At 33.8% G+C, this 22,893-nt stretch overlaps 1 protein-coding gene across 4 annotated transcripts in view; it reads right to left on the bottom strand.

Moving 5' to 3' along the window:
* DCAF6 (DDB1 and CUL4 associated factor 6) overlaps positions 1 to 22,893 on the bottom strand; it is a 168,797-nt gene that overhangs the window by 39,230 nt on the left and 106,674 nt on the right. For all 4 annotated transcript variants that reach the window (XM_007458100.1, XM_007458102.1, XM_007458103.1 and 1 more), the window contains 4 exons: positions 10,888 to 11,005; positions 6,289 to 6,404; positions 5,024 to 5,110; positions 4,462 to 4,789 (listed from right to left, as the gene is read on the bottom strand). In XM_007458100.1, coding sequence (XP_007458162.1) covers positions 4,462 to 4,789; positions 5,024 to 5,110; positions 6,289 to 6,404; positions 10,888 to 11,005 — 649 coding nt within the window. The remainder of the gene's footprint in view (positions 1 to 4,461; positions 4,790 to 5,023; positions 5,111 to 6,288; positions 6,405 to 10,887; positions 11,006 to 22,893) is intronic.

Here is a 22,893-nt window from a genome sequence, read left to right as displayed (position 1 = left end):
GAGGCCCGCGTACTGCCAAAAAAAAAAAAAAATGAAGGCCATGTTCCATAGAGTCCAGAGTAGGTAAATGGAACCAAATTTCTATGCAAATAAATTTTTTTTTAAAGTAACTAACAGGCAATATACAGTTAATACCTTTAATCTTTACATAAAAAATCTTTACAGTATCTTAATTGAGTCTATTAACTAAAAACTATTCAAGACTGTGTGAGAACTTCTTCAGGAAGCTTACTTAGATACTTGTCTTTTTTTTAGAGAGCAAAACACCTCTTGGGTTTGGCAAGAGGAAGAGCTATCAGCCAGGCCCTCATTCTGTTTACTAGAAGATGGATTTGGCACTGTGAAAACAGTTTACATGAAGACCATCTAAATAATAAACCTGACCACTTTCCTTTCATTCCAAGGGCACCTGTTTATGTTTCTAAATCCAATATATAAAATCACTAAGAGAAACACATACTCCTTTCACTTATTGCTTTTTTTATACCATGTTAGAAAGTATACGTTTGATTAATTGTTTCTTTCTTCAATTTAGTTTCCATTTAACGTTCTGTGTTCCTGCTGTAGACAAAGTTAAAGGGGACCAAACGTGGTGATTCATAGATTTCACTGTTTTAAACTTTGGTTATCTGTCAATAGAGGCATTTTACCATACACCATAGCTTGGTTTCTCTCTATAAGACTTATTTGCTATAAAGCAGGGATCAGCGAACTATGGCTCTTGGGGCAAATCTGGCCAGCTGCCTGTTATTGTAATGGCCCATAGAAGAATAACAGTTTTTACATTTGTAAATGGTTACATTTTTTAAATGATTATAGGAGTGCCTACACAACTGCGCCAACAAAGCCTAAAATATTTATTATCTGGCTTTTTAGGAAAAAGTCTGTTGACCTCTGCTATAGAGAGTCCCAGTTATATTTATACCGAGACTAGCTATAGTTAATGAGCAGAGCATTCCATTTAAAAATACCTATGTTAGTTGTTAAGGCCTTTATTTTCTAAGACATTTCCTTCTCATGCTTGTTCTCAGCTCAAAAATGAAAACCTGGGTCATATTTATTTAACCAAATTATAAGAATGCAAATCTTTATTAAAAAATCATAACTTTGCATTGCAAAGAACTGTTTTGATATTTTTGTTAAATGTGTTGAAAATGGCTTAGCTATAAACTTTTTAGGTTTCATTTAAAAAATTAAATGTGTGGCAAAAAAATTATGAGATCCACTATGTAATTCTTCATACAAATTAAAGTACAGATCAAAGTATATACTCTTTTACCATTTTCAATTTTGGGACCATCTCTAGCCTAACCAAACTAATCTTGACTGGGTTTCTTAATGACCTTTAAGACATGCATCCTTTTAGTTGGGCATTTCATCCAAGTGTGAAATGTTTCCTTAGATTCTAAGAACCAAATGGTATTTTTACAGTAGAGCTTTGAAATTCTTTGTCCCTTTGGAAATAGAAATTCTCAAAATTCATATGCCTATTTATAAGCTGGTAAATTATTCTTTTCATGTTCTGAAGAAGCAAAATTTCTTAAACTTTCTCTCTTTAGAATAAAAGTCAACATACCCATTCCTCCAAATTTAGAAGTAAGATAAATGGGCAGCTTTCTGAAGGATGAACAGCCCTTAGAAAGGTACAGAAATGAAAAGTACATTTTATACAGGTAGTTCAAGATTTAATCAAGATGGTGCTCAGGAAGTTAGGAACTATCAAAATTACTTAGAGAAAAGTCAGAAGGAAGATTTTCCACCATTTACAAATTTTTGGTAAACAGCTAGGAAAGAATAATGCAAATTTCAAAGGAAAACTGATGTAACTGTGAAACAGTCACTCTAATCACTTTAGCATTACCTCAGTATGCACAACTTTGTGTGTGTGTGTGTATATATACACACATATATACATATATAATATTGTATTTATTTCATATATTTATTAAAACTGTTTTCCATGCTCTTATAAATGGCTTGTGTATCTGTCTTCTCTTTTCAGTAAATTAACTTTCTCAGTGGGAAGAATTTTATTATTCTTCTGTTACTACTACTATGTCCTATAGAATAAAACAAAATAATATATAGGACAAACTAAGGTTAAATACCTAAACTGAGTGTACAGAATATTAATAATATTTAGTTTAAAAAACAAGAAAAGCAGGGAAGCAAATGTAGACCCAGAGGTGGTTTCAAATCTGGACCTAACCATGAGAGCATGAATTCAAGAGTACATGCGTGAAGTGGGGTCACTTCCAGGTGGTTGTCCCTGATCATCTCTCCTCTAAAAGAGTCTGCTAGTCTAGTTCAGCACCTGGGTTTCTTGGGTCAAGGAAGCTATCAGGTGCCAATTTTGTGGCAGATCCAAATCTCAGGAGAATCCCTAAAACATATAAATCATCTAAGTATTATGAAAATGATAAGTAAGTGATAACACTCTATAGAAATATACTATCATCTCTAGTCAGATACCCAAAATAAGGACAATATGTTGCAAGACATTTTGCATTCTCTAGGACCCACTCTCCCCACAAATCCTCCTTTCTCATTCATGTTATACTACTGTGTAAAAAAAAAAAAAAAATCTTAGGTCTAGATTATACAAAATCCCTGCTTAGCACCTCAGTTTCCTCAGCCATAAAGCAGGCTAGGTTAAAGTGTTAAATAATTAACCTAAATAGAAGATGCTAAATAATTATGATTTTTTGCAAGTGTCTAACATTTACCAAAAATATATGATTTCTTATTTAAACAAACAGACCTGGTAAGTGATGTGGTGCATTTTACTAGAAGTTGATACTTAAATTTTATTTTCCATTATGACCTTAGTATCATTTTAAGCTATGTAAGTACAGAAAAAAACCAAGGACATATGTTTGCTTACATCATTAGAAAGCCATAAATTTATGAACTTTAAAATAATTATAGACTCTAGCGCTCCACCCAGGGTTTTAGAAACCATCAACTTGATTTTCATATTGTGCTATGCTTGCCAACCTTCTCTGCGTACATCAAGCGATAATAATATTGTAAGGGACTCCCTCTGGGTATGGGAAGGAATGAAACTAAGTTTTACTTGTCTAAAATATATACTAAGAATTTGAAGACTAATGTGTGGCAGGTAACGAGAAGATGTTTGATTAGTCTCTAAATACAAATATAAGCAAAGATTACTTCCTCTACATTTAAGAACAGGGTCACTGCAAAGTAAACATGTTGACCAAATATGACTAAAGGAAGATACATATCTATCTTCATAGTTAAGAAAAGGCAGTTTCACTGAACTGCAAGCTACAATGTTCAGGAATTTTGCTTGTCCTCTGTTAGTCTTTATTCCCTGTAGCCATCCTTACTGTAATTGCTTTTTAAAGTCTAAGTAGCTACACAGAATATCTTGGTTGTTTAATACACCTGTCATTTATTCAGTGCTTTCAATTTGAGACAAGTCCTTGGACTGATTGATTTTTTTCTAAATTCTGACAACAAATCTAGACAATCATAACCCCATTTTATAGGTAAGGAAACTGAACCTTAAAGAGACATTAAGTAATTTGAATGATGAAGCAGCTAGTAAATGGTAAAACCAGAATATAAGTCATTATGCTCTTAATCATTAATTTCTTTAATGGGAAATTAATCTTTTCACTTGACAGAAATGTCAGAATATTTTATAAATAGCAGAACATTAAGCATAAAAATATGTGATGGGGGTTTTTCATGCTTGTGTAAGCTAGGATTTTAAAGATAAAATTTTATTCTCTGGAAGAAGACAGAACTTACAATGAGATATGATGGCACTGATTATGGAAATAGCTTTAGAAATGTACAGAATGCAATATAGTTTAAAAGATTTACTTTATCTACTAAAAAATAAAATATATCCTTATGAACACACAATATGAAAAATGGAAAAAGTATATGAATGTATTAGCAATTTAATTCTTTACTGTAGTTATAATATTTGTTACTTGGTGTGATTTTTCATTTTTGAAATTGAGTTACTAAGTTTAGTAGAAGTCAGAGAAAAACATACTGTTCTCAAAAAGAGAACTTTATCACACTACCTTAATCCAGGGTCAAGAGAGAAGCAGAACAACTGAACGTTAAAAAAACCCAAAACTGATAAAGGCCAGGATGTCTACAGGGCAATCTGACAACTAAATATAACCTCATAAATAACCTGTTGGTCATTCTCAACATTCCTTTCTCTTGATCTGTAAATTGAGGACAAGGCCTTAGTGCTGAAGATACAGAGCAATGAGACATTCTATTCTCCACAGTTTGCTCAAAGAATGTAATACATGAAATTATTTATAATTTAGAAAATTCTATGAGTTTATATGACTGAGACACCCATAGAGGAAAAAGCTGTCAAAAATGGAGAAACTCCTTTATGTGACTTCAAACAAAGGCTTGTGAATTATACTCTTTATAGTTCATGTTAATTAAAAATTTACCAACCTATCACCAGGTCCTGCTCGATACCTTGCACCTGGGATCAGCACTGGGTCATCATCACTGTCATCTGTGTCCTGGAGAGCAGAGTCCCTGGCCAATGTTTCCTCATGAGCCAAAGGCCCAATGGCTTCTGTCTGTGATTGAGGTTCAGGATTGCTGGTACTCTGACTGGTAGCACTTTCAGTGCTAGTTTGATCTGAAGTTCCTGGTTCCTTGCCTTTTTCAGACAAAGTGGATTCTTCTGGAACCCCACAAGGGCTATCAAGATTGAAGTCATTCCTTTCTCCTGAACCGGAATCCAATGTCTCAAAAGTAAACTTATCTGATTGTGCTGTCAGAAAATAAGTAGTAACAATTGGTCATGTTGGCAACACTAATTATTTAATCTAACTTCAGAGCTGACACAGACAATTTCTAATATAAAGTCTAATCCCCCTATATGAAGAACAAAATTCCACAACACATCTATTTGGAAATGGTCTCTAACTCTGGAGAGACTAATACAGATTAAGCCTTCTTATTTTCCTATATGAAGGAATTATCTAAAAAGAACATGACAACTCACCTATATCTATACTGTTCTGAACTGTGCTTTCTGCAGACGTACCTCCCTGAAGTGTTGTCACATCCTCTGATGATTCTTCAGGAGCTTCTGGGAATTCAACCAAATTATCATTAAATCCTAATTTTGTTTTTAGAAAAATGAACACCAATTTAATACTCCAGCTTTCCTATATATAAGTAGTTCTTAACCCTTTTGGGGTCGTAGAAACTTCTGACACTCAGAGAAAACCTCGCCCTGCCAGTGTAATGCAAATACTATGTATGTACTCACAAAACTGTAAAACGCTATTCGGAAGAAATGTGCAATTCTGCCCACTGCCTCTTCCTAAAGCCTATGTGTGGACCTTCATGAACTCCATGTGAAGAATCTCTGCTTTAGATTAGCCCTCACACCTGACATTTCTCAATCTTGCTTTTTTTTCCTCTAAACTTCAGAGAATCTAAACTTAAAACTGAGTATTTTTCTGCCCCTTTGTCATGCATTTGGTGTAATTTGAACTATCATGAACAAATAGTAAAGTTAGCCCCACCAAAAATTGTTTGGCCATTGAAAATACTTATTTCTGGATTTAATTCCAAGACCCATGAAGGATCAGTCTTTTTTGTTCCTAATTGGACATTTGCTTACCAGACAGTCATCTTATACGTACTTTATTCTTGTTAGCTCTGTTATACTGAGGTATGTATTCATTTAATGAAAAACAATTCATTTATTCCTTCATTTATCAAGTATGTACTGAAAATCTACTCTGTTCTAGGCTATACTAACCCCTGAATTTCATTTGATGATCACATAAAAATGATCTAGGAAAGGGTTCTATAAACATCCTCTAAATGGCACTTCTTGTATGAAACAGGATTTACTCATAACCTGTTTAAATTTTATCCCTTTTTTCCCTCCATAAACCACCTATACTCTTTGAAAAAATCAAGACAGGTACTCTGTATTTCACTGCTAGGTATAAAAATGGTAAAGATAATTCAAACCAACATTTATATCTAACGTACTGTCAGTACGATGACCATCTATCCTGGCCACTGTGTCCACAGAGGGGAACTGTGCTTTACTGTCACGCCCCATCTTAAATGCTTAAGGTCCTTATGTTTTGCGTTTGTTATCTGTTTATCAACAGCAGTAACTGGACTATTGCGGCAAAAGTAACTGATTAAAAACAAGAAACAAAACTGTAGCACTGAGGTATCCGAAAAATAGGCAAACATCCAACACTGGGTTTTGTCATGACAAAAACCAAATTAACATCTTACTTGCTTCATTCTCTCCTCCTAATGGCTGCATGGAGCTCTGTGGGACCAAGGATTCCTCCTGACCCTCAGATTTGCAGTGGCTCCCATTTCCTCTAGAACTTGAGGCAGTACTGCTCCTACCATCAAGACAAGATAAGTGATCCCACCAAGAAGTTAATAAACGAACTTTTAGGATAATTTTTATATTTTACAACTAGAGAAGTTGATCAAAAAACTTGACTACAAATAAAATACAGGATTTATTATTTTAATAGTACTTGGAAAACATCACTTTAGAAAGTCTAGGTGGTTATTCTAATCCACTTTAATATTTTAAAAGAGATTTAAAAATATGAAAGGACTGCTTCTTCACTATTCTGATGCTTCTACGATCTGGTATATATTTTTACAAGTCTCTCTATTGAATTTTAACTTAATTATATAATCTCTCTTCTTGTTCTCACTACAGATGGTTCACCACATTCAAATTCTTAATGATTTTACAGACTCTGATCATAGGTCCTTTTAGACTTTGCTGTTCTAGGCTACTTTTAAATTAATACTTGAAAAGAGGCCTGGAAATTTCTTTGGTCTTTGAACTGCCCTCTGTGGACCACTGCCAGTTCTAGATTGTTGTTCAAATATGGCAAGTGACTGAGGACCATGGTTTTGTAGAAGGATAATGTTTTCTGTTTTAGTTTTAATACCTACCTGATGATGATCCTAATTCTGTTAGAATTTTTAGCTAGAGCAGAATACCAGACCAATTTAAATAAATAATTTTCAATGAACATTCTGTGACAAATCATGACATATGTGTAAGAAGGGGACTGAGTGGGAAGGAAAATAGAGGAAAATGTATAACAATCTGACTAAGATTAAAATTAAATTCACAGAAATGCAACAATTTCTTAAATATAGTATAGATGTGAACAAGAAAAAGAAACTGAATAGCTACAGTAACTTAAAAAACGTTAATTATAGACAAACAGCAGTGACTCAATAAACAATGCAAATTATCATGGAACTTTTGTCAAAATTTTATAAAAACCTTTTTAGGTTAATTGCAGAAGCCAATTTGATTTTTTTAAAAGGGCATCCATATATAATATAGTTTTAAGAAAAATGTTTATCTACATGGGTATATGAGCAGAGAAAAATGTCACCAATGTTTAATGTCATCTCAGTAGGATTACTGTAAGTGATTTTTTTCAATTTCTCTCTAGATTCTGATTTTTTGGCAATGAACACGTATTTCTTTTTAGCCAGAAAGAAATGCATAGCAATTTTGGTAAAGAGAAGCCAATGTGATATATAAATCTTTTTCTTTTCCATTGAGAAAGCTATGAAACAGGCTTAAATAAAATGCTCAATGTAGAATAGTTATGATAATTAAAACATTATGGCATTGATGTAGGAATACAGAGCCATTAGTGGAAAAGACAAAGTAATCAAGTAAATACATTTAGCATGTGTTAATATGGCATTTTAAATCACAGATAAACGACTAGATTGCTCAATAAATGGTACTGGGACAAAGGAAAAGCCATGTAGAAAAATTGAGCTTAAGCTCTATATCATACTTTATGGTAAAATAAATTGTAAAAGGATTAAACATATATTTTTGATATAAAATCACAGAACTATAAGAGGAAAACAAGAAGAAACTTTTCCCCTAATCCTGGGAAGGACAAGGAGTATTAGCTCACAGGCTGAAACCATAAAGCGAAACTACCGTAAGTAAACTGAAAGACAAACAACAAACTGGGAAAAATATCTGCAACAAATGAAAGACAAATGATATTACTCTCACTTAATTCTATAATATATAGCTCTTATAAATCAATAAGAAAAAGATAAACACCACAGTAAAAAACTGGGCAAAGGACTTGAAAGGCAATTTATAAAAGATGACTATTGTAGCTAACAATTCTTTAAAGCCTATCATGTGCTAAGTGCTATGTACTTTTTCTGCATGTTCTCATTAAATCTTCCCAACAAAGTCTGAAGTAGGTTCTATTAAATATGCCCTTTTTCAGATGAGAAAACTGATACTTAGAGAGGTTCAACAGCTAGTCAGGTTCAGAGCCCAAACTCTTGGTCAGTGTGCTCAATTGCCTTACCTGGATCAAAGAAACTGAAATAAAAGCAAGACACCATGCTGGCATAGATGAAAAAGACTGCGTACTCTTTTGAATTTTTTTTTTTTACAATGAATACAGAATACTTTCATAATCAGAAAAAAGCTAATTACTTTTTTGATAAAGAAATAAGAGAATATAATTCATGGTCAGTTTTTAAAGAAGGAAAAGTAGCATTCAAAAGAAGAGTGGGACTAAAGATGTTCGGTTAAAAAATGTTCAGATGAGATTGTAAGATATCAGTCCCTTCTGTACAGAAACATGAGAATAGAAAAGACTTAAGAATAACTATGACAATCTTCTGTGATCTTAAATCATGTACTAAGAAAAAGGGCCATAGATACCATTATTTTTAAAAGTTGAGGTCAAACACTAGAGTTCCTAAGGAAATTCTATTAACTGTACCTTCAAATATATATCTAGAATCCAATCTCTTCTGACTACCTCCATTGCTCCTATCCTGGTCCCAGACACCACTACCTCTCACCTTGCTTACTGCCAAAGTCTTTTATCTGGTCTCCCAGCTTCTACCTAAGGCCTATTCTCTACACAGCAACCAGAGATATCCGTTAACCTTTTAAAGACCCTTCTCACTTACCTGGCTGAACTTATCTGCTACTACTCTCTCCTTTGGTCACTCTACTCCAGCTACATTGTTTTTTTTTGAAAGGTCCTTGAACATACTAAGACTGCTCCTGCTTCAGAGCCATTGTACTGGCTTTCTGCCTAGAATGCTCCTCCCCCAGATATATGCATGGCTCACTCCTTCTTACCCTTCAAATTGTCCAAATGTCATCTTCTCAATGATGCCTACCCTTTCCCTAGGTCTCCCAAACATCTTTACCTGTCTTATTTTCTTTCATAGCACTTAATACCATCAAACATACTATACAATTCACTTATGTTTATTGTCTGCCTCCCATACCTAGAATGTAAGCTCCAATAGGGCAGAGATTTTTTTGTCTATTTTTTTCATTGATGCATTCCCAGTGTCTAGAACAGTCTTTGGAATGTAGAAAGGTATTCAATAAGATGTGAAAATCCTATTTAATCAAAGAGTTTAATATTTAAAAACACACAAAAACACAAATGGAAACCAGTGAATTGGAATAAATAAATATTATCATATATCAACATATAATTAATTATATATTAATAAACAATATATAACTATATTATATATTATTTATATGCAATATTATATATTATATGAACATAATATATAATAATATACAATTAAATATGTTAATATAATAATATATTAATCATATAGGATAATTAATATATTGGTTATTAAATGATTAATATAATCACCCTGTATTAATCACATATAATTATATTAATATATAATTAATTATATATTAAGAAAGATTATCTATATATTAATTTATATAATAATAGTAATAAATTCAAATACAAAATTTGGGGTGCTGTCTCTCTCACACACGGCAATGAGACAGTGGCAAAGAATTTAAGAAGCTCACATAACTAGATTTTTTTTTTTAATGTAAGATTTAACTAGATTAAATGAGCAATAAATCAGAAATGTCATTAAAAAGAATCTATACAACTATTAAATAAAGTTCAAACTCACCAGTAATAAATAAAAATAAAAATTATTTAAAAATCAAATATATGTTACAAATAAATGAATATATTGAACATTGGTCTGGAGACAGCAAAACATGTACTTTCATATGCTGCTGGGAGAAATGTAATAACAGATTATCCTTTTGAAAATAATTTTGTAATATCTTTCAATCTAGATATAGTTTATTTCTGGAAAAATATCCCAAATCAATAACCTTAAAGGTAGGAAAAGCTTGTAAACAAAGATATTCATTATAGTTTTATTTGGTAAAAATAAACAAATAAATTCACTGCCTAATTAAAGGGAAATGGTTAAGTAAAACTATGGTACATCCACTTGATGGAATCTATTATACAGCTGTTAAAATAATACTTACGAAAACTAAGTAGTATTGTGGGAATATTTACTATAAAGTTAACTCAAATAAATGCAGGGGAGAACTGAATATATTAGGTATGATTAAAAGCATGTTTTAAAACTCAAACCAAAAATATATACGTATATATACACATACACATACCTTTTACATAGGAGCAAGACTGCAAAAAGCTCCAGAATGTTAGGTTTATTAATTTTTGCACTGGTGGTCTATTGGTGATTGATTATTTTTATCTTTTGCATTTTCTATCAGAAGAAATATCCCAGGACCAGCAATTTTAGTATCACCTGGGAAGTTTTTAGAAATGCAAATTCTCTGACTCCATCTCAAACTCTGAGAGTGGGGTCTAGTAATCTGTGTTTTAACAAGCTCTCCAAGTGATCCTGAAGCACACTAAAGTTTGAGAACCAATGTATTATTGCAAAACAAAGATGATGAAGTGCTAAAAATAATATCTAATACAATCCTACAAAAAGGCTAAGAACATCTTCACAAAAATATTAACTTACCATTCATCTGTAAAGTTCAGTTTTATTGTGCTTGTAGTTGTTCCTTCTGTGCTGTAGTGCAAACTTAAAACTGGTTCACCTGTCCCTGGTTTGGGGCTCAGCTTTTCATTATTGTTATCTGAAAATTGTGTTTAAAACATTTGAAAAAAGTCTCTGAAACCAATAAAAAGATGACATTTCCTAAAATTTATAAAACTTAAATTAGGTTGTCCTTGTCATAACTCTTTCTCACATCTGCATGGTTCTCACTTAAAGTTCAAAGCAAGTGTTATAGAAACACTCTATATTTCAAAAGTGGCACTGCATCATTTTCTAGCTTTGCGTACATGACTCCCTTTGATTCAGATGAAAATCACACACATTTGAGAACCATATTTAGTTTTTAGGGAATCAAAGAATATTAACATGCAATGACATACTTTATAAACTTGGTACTTTTATTTAATGGAACGCTCAGGATCTTTTTCTTCAGTTGCTAGAGCATCAAGAATAACTATCATTGGCTCCTTCAGAAACACTGAGAAGTAAGATGCAAGGGCTCCAAAAGAAGTTGTTTAGTAAAAACTTTGCTGCAATTAAATGCTATCAAATTCTTTCTGTTCTTTCAAATTCATAGACTTATAATCTAGGGAAGGATTACAACCTGTACACTATTGGGAAGGAGGCGGGAGAAGAAAATTTATTGTGCTCTGTTATTTTCTAAAACTCTATGTTATAAGATCGTACGTTTTGGTATAATTCCATCCTCTTCTCCTGACTAATCTTGCAAGAACTTTGTTTTCTAAATTATGGAAAGGCAATTCCACCTTAAGAGTCTATAGGTGATAATCATAATATACATCCATCTCAACATATAAAATCTTTGTAAAATGGTAAATAAAAATCAAGAAACTCTATAGAAATGGATACAAACCACTTTGAAGTCACCTCTCCCCTCCCCCCCCAAAAGGAGTACATGGATATTCAAAGACAAATTTGAATAGGGCTTTAAATTTTTTTTCTTTTTATGATGAATAACAGCTTGGGGGAACATTAAAATGTATAGGAAATAAAAACTGCTATATAATCAAACATGTAACATTTCTGCCAGTCGCTTACAGAAAGGAAACTCTTCTGTGTCCTAATTGTTTTCTCGATACAAGTTCAAGGACTTGATATAACAGTACTAAAAATAAGCTTTCTGTCTTGAAAACAGTATCAACAAAAGCATTAACTTAATGAAATCAAAATTACTTAGGATTTTTGGTTATTAGGTCCACTTTATATTGCAATGAAGGACATATCTTTTTGCATTCCTCTTGAAGAGGGTGGAGCACTTACTAAAAGAGAATCTGATAGAAACTGCTCTAGCTTTTATCCTGTGAGAGGACAATTAACAAGACTTAAAAATACAGAACTGTAGCAGAAAGGAAAAAGGATTCTCCCCAAGAGATGAGAAGCCAAGCTGATAAAACTCAGGATTATCAATTCTTACGTCTTCACTTCTAACTCCTGAGAAATCCTCTCCTATAACGTTAATTGCTATTTGAAAATAAAACTATGAATCAATTATAAAGCTGGCCTACCAAATGATAAATTCACTTTGTTTCTGTACTACTTTTGTTATGATTATGTCCTTGATATAAACAGCTGCTGGAAAAAGAATTAACAATCCATTACGACTTTCGAAGATTCAATATTACATTCAATGTTTTAGAGGACGTATTTTACCAAATGGCATTCTGATAAAATAACCGAATTAACATATCTTTAACTTACATAAAATTATCAAGAACGGGACTTTTTTTTTTGGCCGTGCCGCATGATTTGTGGGATCTTAGTTCCCCAACCGGGGACTGAACCTGATCCCTCGGCAGTGAATGCCAGAGTCCTAACCACTGGACCACCAGGGAATTCCTGAACGGGATTTTTAAAATATCTGTCCTATCCTTGACAATCTTTGAAAAATGTGCTGTTAGTCATTTGTCCACATACAGTTACCCCTTATTTAGTTATGTTGCTAAAATTTCTGTCCCACTGCTGCCAAAACCACAGTCATCCTCAGGGATCTGGAATTGGTGAAGATACCTGGAAGACTGAATGACTGATCAAGGAAACTAAGAGGTAGAGCTGGGGCTGCTTCTTTCATTATCTCTCACAACATTTTGTAAAGTGCTTTGCTATTATTTTTCTTTTAAAGTAGAGAAGAAATAGGGGGGGAAAAAAGCAGGTGTGAGAGAATTGTAGGATTAAATTTCATAGATCTACCTTGGTTATGGGAGCATAAGTTTTAAGAAGCCATTTAACACCTGAAACTAACAAACATAACACTGTAAATCAACTATACTCCAACAAAAATTTAAAAAAAGAAGCCATTTAAATGCTGTATCAAAACTTCCTTTTGGAGTAAAATTAGAGGCCGCTATAGATATTTGCATGCTATGACTAAAGGAATATAGTAGACAAATAGCTAGCTGTTAAGAGGTCAAAATGGTGTCGAAAATATCTACCAGCCTCCAAGAGCACCCCCAACCTCCAAAAGCAAGAAGCTTCCTGAGATGATCAATGTTAATTCAAACCTTCTTCCTAGGTTATCTACTACCAAGTTATTATTTAATCTCTCTGGAATATAGTAAAAATCATGTAAAACAAGGTAGTAGTACTCATTTAATTTATAAAATGACTATAGTTGACAGAATTTGTTCATTTAAGTTGTCAGTGAAGTCATCAGCCCGGAGTAAAATTGGCCCATCACATTATTTCTGTTAGCTACAAATAATTCAGACCCCTAGTCTAGTTATCTCCTTGTAGACTGAATATAAATAACGTCTCTGGCCGAAACACTACGCAGTGTAGAACGTGGTTTCTTCAACTGAGGCATTATTAATGGAAGTGTATATCCGAGGTTTAAAAATCCATTTCCTAGCTTTGTTCCATTCTACTCTTCCTAGTTTAATACTCCTCTTCTTGACCATATACAACCTATCAAATTGAATTTTCTCGGAAATGTAGATCACTGGTTTACTAGTAAATTAATTAACAAATTGTTTCTGATAAAGTGCATATTTTAAGTTAAAAAGGTCTATAAAAAATCTACATTAAAGAACTAAAAAATAAATTTTATTATTACTTTATTGGAAGAAATATTTGTAGCCATTTTAATTTTCCATAACTTGCTCTGTGTGTTAAAAGTTGGATGAGCAAACACATTCTAAAAACTGTATTATTCAAAGCCTTACTTATATAATGCACAGAAATATATTAATATTACTGAAATATTTTGCTTAACAAGTAGAGATTTTAATTTAACAGCCTTAGGGTTTAGAACTTCACCAAACCCAATGACTTTACGTAGAATGCACCATCATAACAATAACTAAAATTTCTTGAACATTACTATGTGCCAGGATATAAGTGTTTCCTTTGTTAAATCTCTGTAGCACATATTTTAATCTCCATTTTATAGATGATGAAATGATGATAATGAGCTAGATGCTTTTTCTCTAGTAACCTAAGTTTCTTTCTATATGAAGTTCCTACTTACTATACTGTCTTGGAAATAATTTGAATACTCAGTAGAAAATAAGATTCCTTAAATTAAATATAATTTAATAAGATTTAATAAGATAATTTAATAAGATTCCTTAAATTAAAATAAATATTTTAATTAAGAAATATCAACTGCTGGTATTGTTATTTCTCAGAAGTGATGTGTAATTCATATCAGCAACTTTAACTGATAAAAGTTCTGGTAGTCCAAACTGTCACTTCGGTAGCAGAGTACTGGAAAACTACACTGTATCTTTTCCAGGGCACTGAAAGACTGAACTATTTCTTCTCACTCTAAAAACATAGGAGAATAAAATTAATTGTGGTGCACTCAGCACAAGGACAGTGTAGTGGGGAAAAAAAACACTTTAAATTTGTTCAACACTGCTAAGATGGCCATATATATTGCTTTGTAGTTTAATTATTAAAAACAACTGATGATGTTAGTAGCTTAGAGCGGTCTCTATCCAGGCAAACGACCAGCCATTAAAATACATGCTTTAGGGCTTCCCTGGTGGCGCAGTGCTTGAGAGTCCATCTGCCGATGCAGGGGACACGGGTTCGTGCCCCGGTCCAGGAAGATCCCACATGCCACGGAGCGGCTGGGCCCGTGAGCCATGGCCGCTGAGCCTGCGCGTCCGGAGCCTGTGCTCCGCAACGGGAGACGCCACAACAGTGAGAGGCCAGCGTATCGCAAAAACAAAAACAAAAACAAAAAAACATGCTTTAGCAAGCATAGTCATAACCACATAAAAATCAAGACAATATACTGTAAGGGACTTCATTTTTTGGAGTTAGAAGTGAATAGTCAGTAACATGAGATTCTGGGAAGCAAATTTAAGAGATCCTTTCCCAAAAGAGCCCTTTCAGATTAATGCATTGGCTCAGAAAAAAATCTTAGAATGGGCTGGAATACAATTTGAAAGCAACTTCTTTGAACTTTAATTAGGTATCTTTCAAACTGATTCACAATAAGAACCACAAATAAACTTTTTTTTTGGTTAATATGCATATTTTCAAACCATTCAATGTGTGCATTTCAACTATGAAATTAATCATTTGTGGTTCTAAAAAAACATGCTGAAAGTAGTATAAAATATGGTATCTTGGTAACTAGGTTTGTATATCATCTAAATATTGATATGGATGTTTGGTGTTTTAGCTAGGATATCCCTGGAGACCCATCCTATGTGTAAATTTAAACAAAGTTATCAAAATGATAATTAAGTAGCATATGGCCACAATAATTTGTTTAGAACCACTATGCCCAACATTTTCTCTGCTGCTGGGTCACTATTCTAACTGTACAATCATCCATTAATCACCTACAGTAGCTCAGATATCCTGTGGATCATACAGAAATAATATATTCTTTGCCTCAGGGATTTTCTATTGCACAATGAACTTGTCAATATTTTTCCTTCTATTTTGCCAAATGTTTAAAATAAAAATCAATCTAAAAGGAAACAAAATATATGATGAAATCCTCTGAAAAAACACTGACATAGCAATGATAAAGCTCAACTATCTCCCCAAATTTTGCACCCCAACTTGCTTGGCATACATAGAAGAAAAGGCAAATTTCTCAGGTATAATTTCTAGGCCAATGCAAAATTTCCAACTTTATAGGTCAGGAACCTGTAACTTTTCTGCATACCTCAGACTACTGGATATCCAGGTCTTCCAATCATTTGTATAGGGAAGCATATTCTGATTCAAAGTGCAGAAGCTGTTTGTAGGAGTAGATTCTGAACAGAGAACTCCTATCCACCACATAGGTTGACTGTGAGGCAAGGCTTTTATTCTAAAGTTGAGTGTTCTCACTGGTGCAATCTGACTTTACACAGAAATTCAGTTTTATGAAAGCCAAAAACAAAGTGCAACTTTAATACTGATATTTACTAGGAAATCTCTCCTATGTAATCTTTTGGAAATAATATCCTAGTCAAATTTTCTTCCTGACAACCAAAACTCAACCTGTGTATCAATGACAATAACTTTAATCCAATACCTTTTTTCATGACATACACAGAAATGTGAACTGAACTTAAACATGGGGTTGGGATACATACAGAATCAGACTGTGCCTGGTTCCATTTTCCCTCTAATATTTAAAATTTATGGATTGAAATGTAGTAGTCATTTTACCTGTGCTACCCAGGCTTTCTTTCCCTGTACTTCAGAACTGTTAGTCTTATACCCCTCTGTTCATAAAAGTCTTCTATTCCTAGTTCGCTTTCAGTTTGCAGGGAGAACAGATAGAAAATAAGTAAAAATGCGTACCCCATGTGGCACATAAACCCTGCCAAAATTCTCATCCAAGATTTTTCTTTTTATGACTGTTTCCTCACCTGTATTCTCTATTAAAAAATCAAACCTGTCTGTCATACTCTGATTGAATAAATGTGACTTCCAGATGAAAATGAACAAATGAGGTGGACAGCTTAGGAGAACACTGTCTTTAACCACTTTCCCCTCCAGCTACTGTCCTCCTTGCTTATCGTTTTGAAGTTCTTTCCTTAATTCTCATCTCCATTAAGTACTTTTCTTCATCTTCTACTCTACTCTGGCCTCTATCAGCCAGGTGAAACTGCCCTCACTAATGAGATCGATCACCTCCATGTTGATTAATCTAGTGGAGAATTTTTAGAACCCATTTACACTTGACCTCTCAACAGCAAATAGACAACTCTCTTGTATTTGAAAATTTCTCTTCTTTTGATCTCATGACATCACACTGTTCTACTTTACCTGTTACCTCTCAATGTGGTTGTTACTCCTCCATCTCCTTTATCAGCTCTCCTCTAGCAAAATATTTAATTCTAGAATTTTTTTCTGACTTTTTTTGAGATGTTTTATATGTCTCACTTTTTACTTCCATCCTAGATGATTTCATCTACTTTCGTACCTTCAATTATCATCTACATGCAGAAAATTCTCCAATTTACTTCTCTAGCTCTGCCAACTTTGCTAAACGCCACAGCGATACAATCAACTGCCCAACAGACTTTCCTACTTGGATGCCTCACACAGATAACTCAAATCAACATATTCAAACTAAGTTTGTGATCTCCACCTCCTTCTATATATCCTCTCCCATATATTCTTCCTTTTCCAGGGTCACCTATTTCAGAAAGTAGCCAATCAATTGTATTCAGTCAAAAGTTGGGAGTTACCCTTGCAGCCCTAGAAATGTCACCTGCTATTCTCTATTATTACCTTTCCCAAACCACCACAAACAAATGTATAATCTAAGTCAAAACATTGCATTTACTGTATAAAAACAGATTTAAGACACACCCTGACCCTGCTCCCTACAAGCAGATTGCCATTGCTAAACTACCCCCGCCCCCCGCCGCCAACGTAGAAATTTCGGAGTTGTTACTGCAATTTATACTCTGGACTCCTCCTCAATCCTTTGCCTCGTTCATCAAATCCCATGTACTCTACATTTGAAATATTTCACGAATCTCTTCACATCTCTACCTTACTTCTATCATCAGGTCAAAATCCTTATTACCAGAAGAACCTCCTAAGTGATTTATTAGTCTCTAATCAATTTTTCATACTCTATCCAGAACAAACCAGATCAGGCCATGTTCCCTATTTTAAATCCTTCATTAGCTTCCTACTGTTCCTAAATTAAAATCTAAAACCTTAAAAAAGTCTAATAGGTCCTTTTCAATCTGGACTCTACCTATCTCTTGAAGCCAGAGCAAACGCCAGCCATACTTGGACTCTTCTAGTCATTCTTATGTGATTATCTCAGAGCCTCTGCACATGCTATTCATGATCCCCTTTCCTCCCTCTCCTTGACCTAACTTACTTTTATAACACTTAGGACACTTGTATTTATTTTTCTCATCATCTGTCTTTACTGTTAGATGAAGCAAAGGATAGTGGTTATGATCACAGACACTGGAACCAGGCTGCTTGGACTTGAATCACATCTCTAACACAGACACACAGTGTGAGACCTTGGACAAGTTTCTTAACCTCTCTTTACCTCAGTTTCCTCATCTGAAAATGGGGATAATAATGGTACCTGCTGTATACGGCTTTGGTGAGGGTTAAGTAAATAAACATATAAAAATTGCTCAAAGTAATGTTTGGCACAAAGAAAATGTAATGTAAGTGTCTATGTTGTTATTATTATGGTTAATCAACTCTATTATTATCATTATTATTATTATTATTAATCAACTCTGTTCCAAGCACAGGGAGCATTAGCTTTATTCATTCATGCAAACTGGTGCCATGCCCAGTATTTGCCACAAGGTAACAGGCATTTAATATGAGTTGAATTAATGAAACAGATATACAAATATGGCTCTACCACTTATTTCACTTGTCTTTACATATTTCTTGGAGTCTTGGTTTCTTCACCAGTAAAATGAGGATCACATTAGTATTCAACTCATTAAATTACAACAAATGAGATAATACATATTCAAAATTCTTAACACAGTGCCAGTTACATATTAAAAACTCAATAAATGTCAGTTATTTTTATCATAGACAATTCTGAGTTAGAAAACAATTTAACTAGAAATATAGATATTGATTTGGTTAGCAGGAGAGTGGAACAAGTAAGCATATGCAATAAAAATTAAATAGTGTTTAACTTCCAAAAGATGAAATATATCACTAATTTTAAGAACCCAGACTAGTAGTTGGGGAAAAGGGGATTAGCTACTTAATTCTAACCAACCAAGTGATAACTAGTTCTAAGGAATATAAAAAAAATTCTAAATGAAGTCTGATTTCACTAACTTTATTTTCCAGAATTTAAAATACGACATATACAGAGGTAGACCAGTGTGATGAATACTGAACTTATCTGTCCCGCTAATACAGCAGTCTTCAATCATTAGATATTTATTTAATAAAAATCAGAGTTGTCAAAGTACATTTAACGGCAATTTAAAATATTGCTTGATGCACTATCATCAACACGATATTATTAAAATAAAATTTCAACTTGGTGACAGTATATAATCTTAAGGGAATAATACTTAATGCAAGACAGGTCCAGTTTTTCCATTCCCAATCTACCCTAGTAGATTTAGTAAAATCTGTTTCACTGCTTTCTGATGATCCACAAGTCTCTTTCTGTGAGTAAACATTTTATTAATGTCAAAAGAAGTCTGCTTATATAAAATAGTGGATAATTAGCATTTATGTTTCTAATGCCTACAAATTAGCATTTTTATTTCTTTAAATCTAGAGTAGAAAATGAGTGTCTGACAGATGCACAATTGCCTATAGGTGTAAGTTTCAAACTTAACGGCATTATCAACTTCCCCTTAATGATTATCACTGTAAAATGAATATAAAGCAACTTGCTATAGTCATGGCCAAAATTTAAAACTCAGGTAAAATTAATTCCTCATATCCTCTCAAAAATGAAATGTTAAGATTATAGGTTTCTTTTGTTATTGTTGTTATTGTTAATAAAAGAAGGGGGGAATTTCTGGCCGAAATATTTTTAACAGGAAAAATTTGTTAGTTTTAGTAAGAGGCAAGAGAAACATGTCCAAAGAGGATTTTCCCCCTTAAAATATAGTAATTATAACAGAGATACAAATAAAAGGAAAATCAAAACTAGTCATTAAAATATATTGTTCAAACTAAACAAAATGCATGACAGATATAACTGTGCTTATTCAAATACTTTCTAATTAGCACAGAAGGGTTGTCAATGTGTGTACCCACAGCCCTAAATTTGGAGAGTAGCGCAAAGTATTTTATCACAGGATAAAAACATTGTGCATGCCGTACACTTATTTCCCTATCATTTATTTCTTTAAAAACTATTTTGATAAAAGAAAATAAAAACTATTGAGGCAACCAGGCAGCTGCATTTATGGCCTTAAGGTTTACATTAAATATATGAGACAAAGTGTGGTGCTTTTTAAAAAAAATTCAAGATAAATAAGCAAAAACAGTTTGCAATCAACCAGTTCAATAATGTGCATATAACTGTTGAAAGAAAAGAAATCTTTTCAATGAAACAAGTCAATTACAACTTAAAAAATTTTATTAGTAACATTTTTAGCCTAGTAATCCCTCAAAATAAAGAAAATCTAGGACTTCCCTGGTGGCACAGTAGTTAAGAATCCGCCTGCCAATGCAGGGGACAGGTTCTATCCCTGGTCCAGGAAGATCCCACATGCCACGGAGCAACTAAGCCTGTGAGCCACAACTACTGAGCCTGTGCTCTAGAGCCCACGAGCCACAACTACTGAAGCCTGCTCGCCTAGAGCCCGTGCTCCACAAAAGAGAAGCCACCACAATGAGAAGACATCGCACCGCAACGAAAAGCAGATCCCGCTTGCCGCAACTAGAGAAAACCCCGCACGCAGCAACGAAGACCCAACACAGCCAAAAAATAAATCAAAAAGAAAGAAAATCTATGAACTACTATGGGAAATTAAATTAAGCAACATGTAAAAGCACCTGGACAGCTGGAAGATGAATACTGTCAGGTAAATATAAAACTGAATTATCAACTAAAAAATATATTAGTGTCTTTTAAAAGTATGAAAAAGACATTTAAAAGATGCTTAAAATAATCATTAGAGATATATTCAGGAAAAAACTTATTAAATGTACTACTTTTTCCATTCTACAGGGTAAAGTAGAGAACAAGGGTCTTGACAAAGATTAAAACTTGAAATAATAGCCTATCTGGGGACATCAACTATTCACTATACCTTTAACCTCTTCTACAAAGATTCTTTCTTATTTTATAAACACGCTCAGTTTTGAAACTGTAACTCCCTCCCAGACATTACCTTTTCTCTTATCTTTTCATTCTTAATTGAGCTTATTGAAAGTCATCTACATACCAATGTGTCCACTTCTTAAAAAAAATCTTTCTCCTCAAACCACTGCTATCTGGCTTCTGCCTCCACATACAACTGCAGGGCCGAAGCAGTCAGTCACCCACACAGTGCCAAATTCAAAAACATTCCTCTGTCCTTTCACTGCTTCACAACGCACTACTGACCAGTTCCTCCTTGAACTTTTCTTTGCTCCTGACTTTGGTTATGGCATTCTTTCTGCCCTATTTCTCTGATCGTTCCTTTTCTGTCTCCTTAGCCAGATAACTTTTCTCTGCTTACTCCTTGTAGCATAGACTTTCCTCTTTTCACTTTATCCTCTTTTCCTAGACAATTTAATCTACTCTCATGGTTTCAACTGTCATCTGTAAATTGGCGATTCCTAATTTTTATCTCCATCTCAGGCTTCTCTGTTGACTTCCAGAAACATATCATATCTCCATCCAACTGTCTATGATATTTCTCCATTTGGATGTCCAAAGGTACTTCAAACTCAACATATCAAGAAAATCGCATGTACCTTTCCCCCCCTATAACTGGCTGTTTCTCCTGAAATCCCTATCTTGGTTCAGTATTACTATCTATCACCCTATCAAGACACCTGGATATCATTCTCTCATTTTTAATAACTAATCAGTCTCAAAGTCCCATCAACTCCAGCTCTTAAATATTTTTTAAAAATCTGTCTATTCTTCTCATTTCCCACTGCTATCACCTTAGATTGGACCCCTCATCATCTCTCACCTGGCCTACTGCAATAGCCTCTTACGTCGTCTGGCTGTTTTCAATTTTATTCCCTTCCAATCAGGTATCTATAAAGCTGCCAAAATGATCTAAGACATAAATCTGGTCATGTTTCTCCCAAGCTGGAATAATTTCTATAGCATCCCACTGCTTAAAGAATTGATTTACTCATTCATTCAACAAATATTTACTGTTTAATGAAAACAGATATGATGTTAGGCACTGAATATATTATAGTGAATGAAAACATTTAGAGAATACGGAGAAAGATAGGCAGTTAAACAAACAATCCCTTAAATAAACGTATGATTACAAATTTTGACAAATGCAACGAAGGAATATAGCAGGTCACAAAGAGAAAAAGAGAGAACTATTTCAGATTAGAATGTCACATTACTTTTGGGAAAGTAATATCTAAGTGAGTTTTGATGAGCAGAAGCTGCTAAAGGGAAAAGCATTTTTGGTAGAGGGGACACCATATACAAGAGATTTGAGAGGGAAACGAGCTTAGAGTGTTAGAAAAATTGAAAGAAGCCTTAATTGGCAAGAGCTTAGTGAGTGAGGGAAGGGGCCAGGTCATGTACAGCTCTGCAAGCCAAGTGGTATGGATTTAGACTGCCTAAGGGCAAATGCACACAGTTTAAAAGTTTTAGGCAGATGAAAGACATGATTAGATGTACCTTTTTAAAAGTTCACTCTGGCTGTTGGTAGAGAAGAGATACAGCCTGAGTGGATGTGAGGAAATCAGTTAAGAGGTTACTGCATTAGTCCAGGTGAGAAAGACAGTTGTGGGAAGTTTCTGTTAACCTGTATAGTAGAGGTTATCTTTAGATAATATAAGCCTATAATGTAGAAGTCCCCAGTACTTTAAAAGATGTCATCCTGCTGA

Source organism: Lipotes vexillifer, unplaced genomic scaffold (assembly GCF_000442215.2).
Source record: "Lipotes vexillifer unplaced genomic scaffold, Lipotes_vexillifer_v1.1 scaffold189, whole genome shotgun sequence".
In the NCBI taxonomy this organism is placed as follows: Eukaryota; Metazoa; Chordata; class Mammalia; order Artiodactyla; family Lipotidae; genus Lipotes; species Lipotes vexillifer.
Note: the sequence above shows the minus strand (reverse complement) of the source record. Positions and strands in the feature narration are given on the sequence as shown.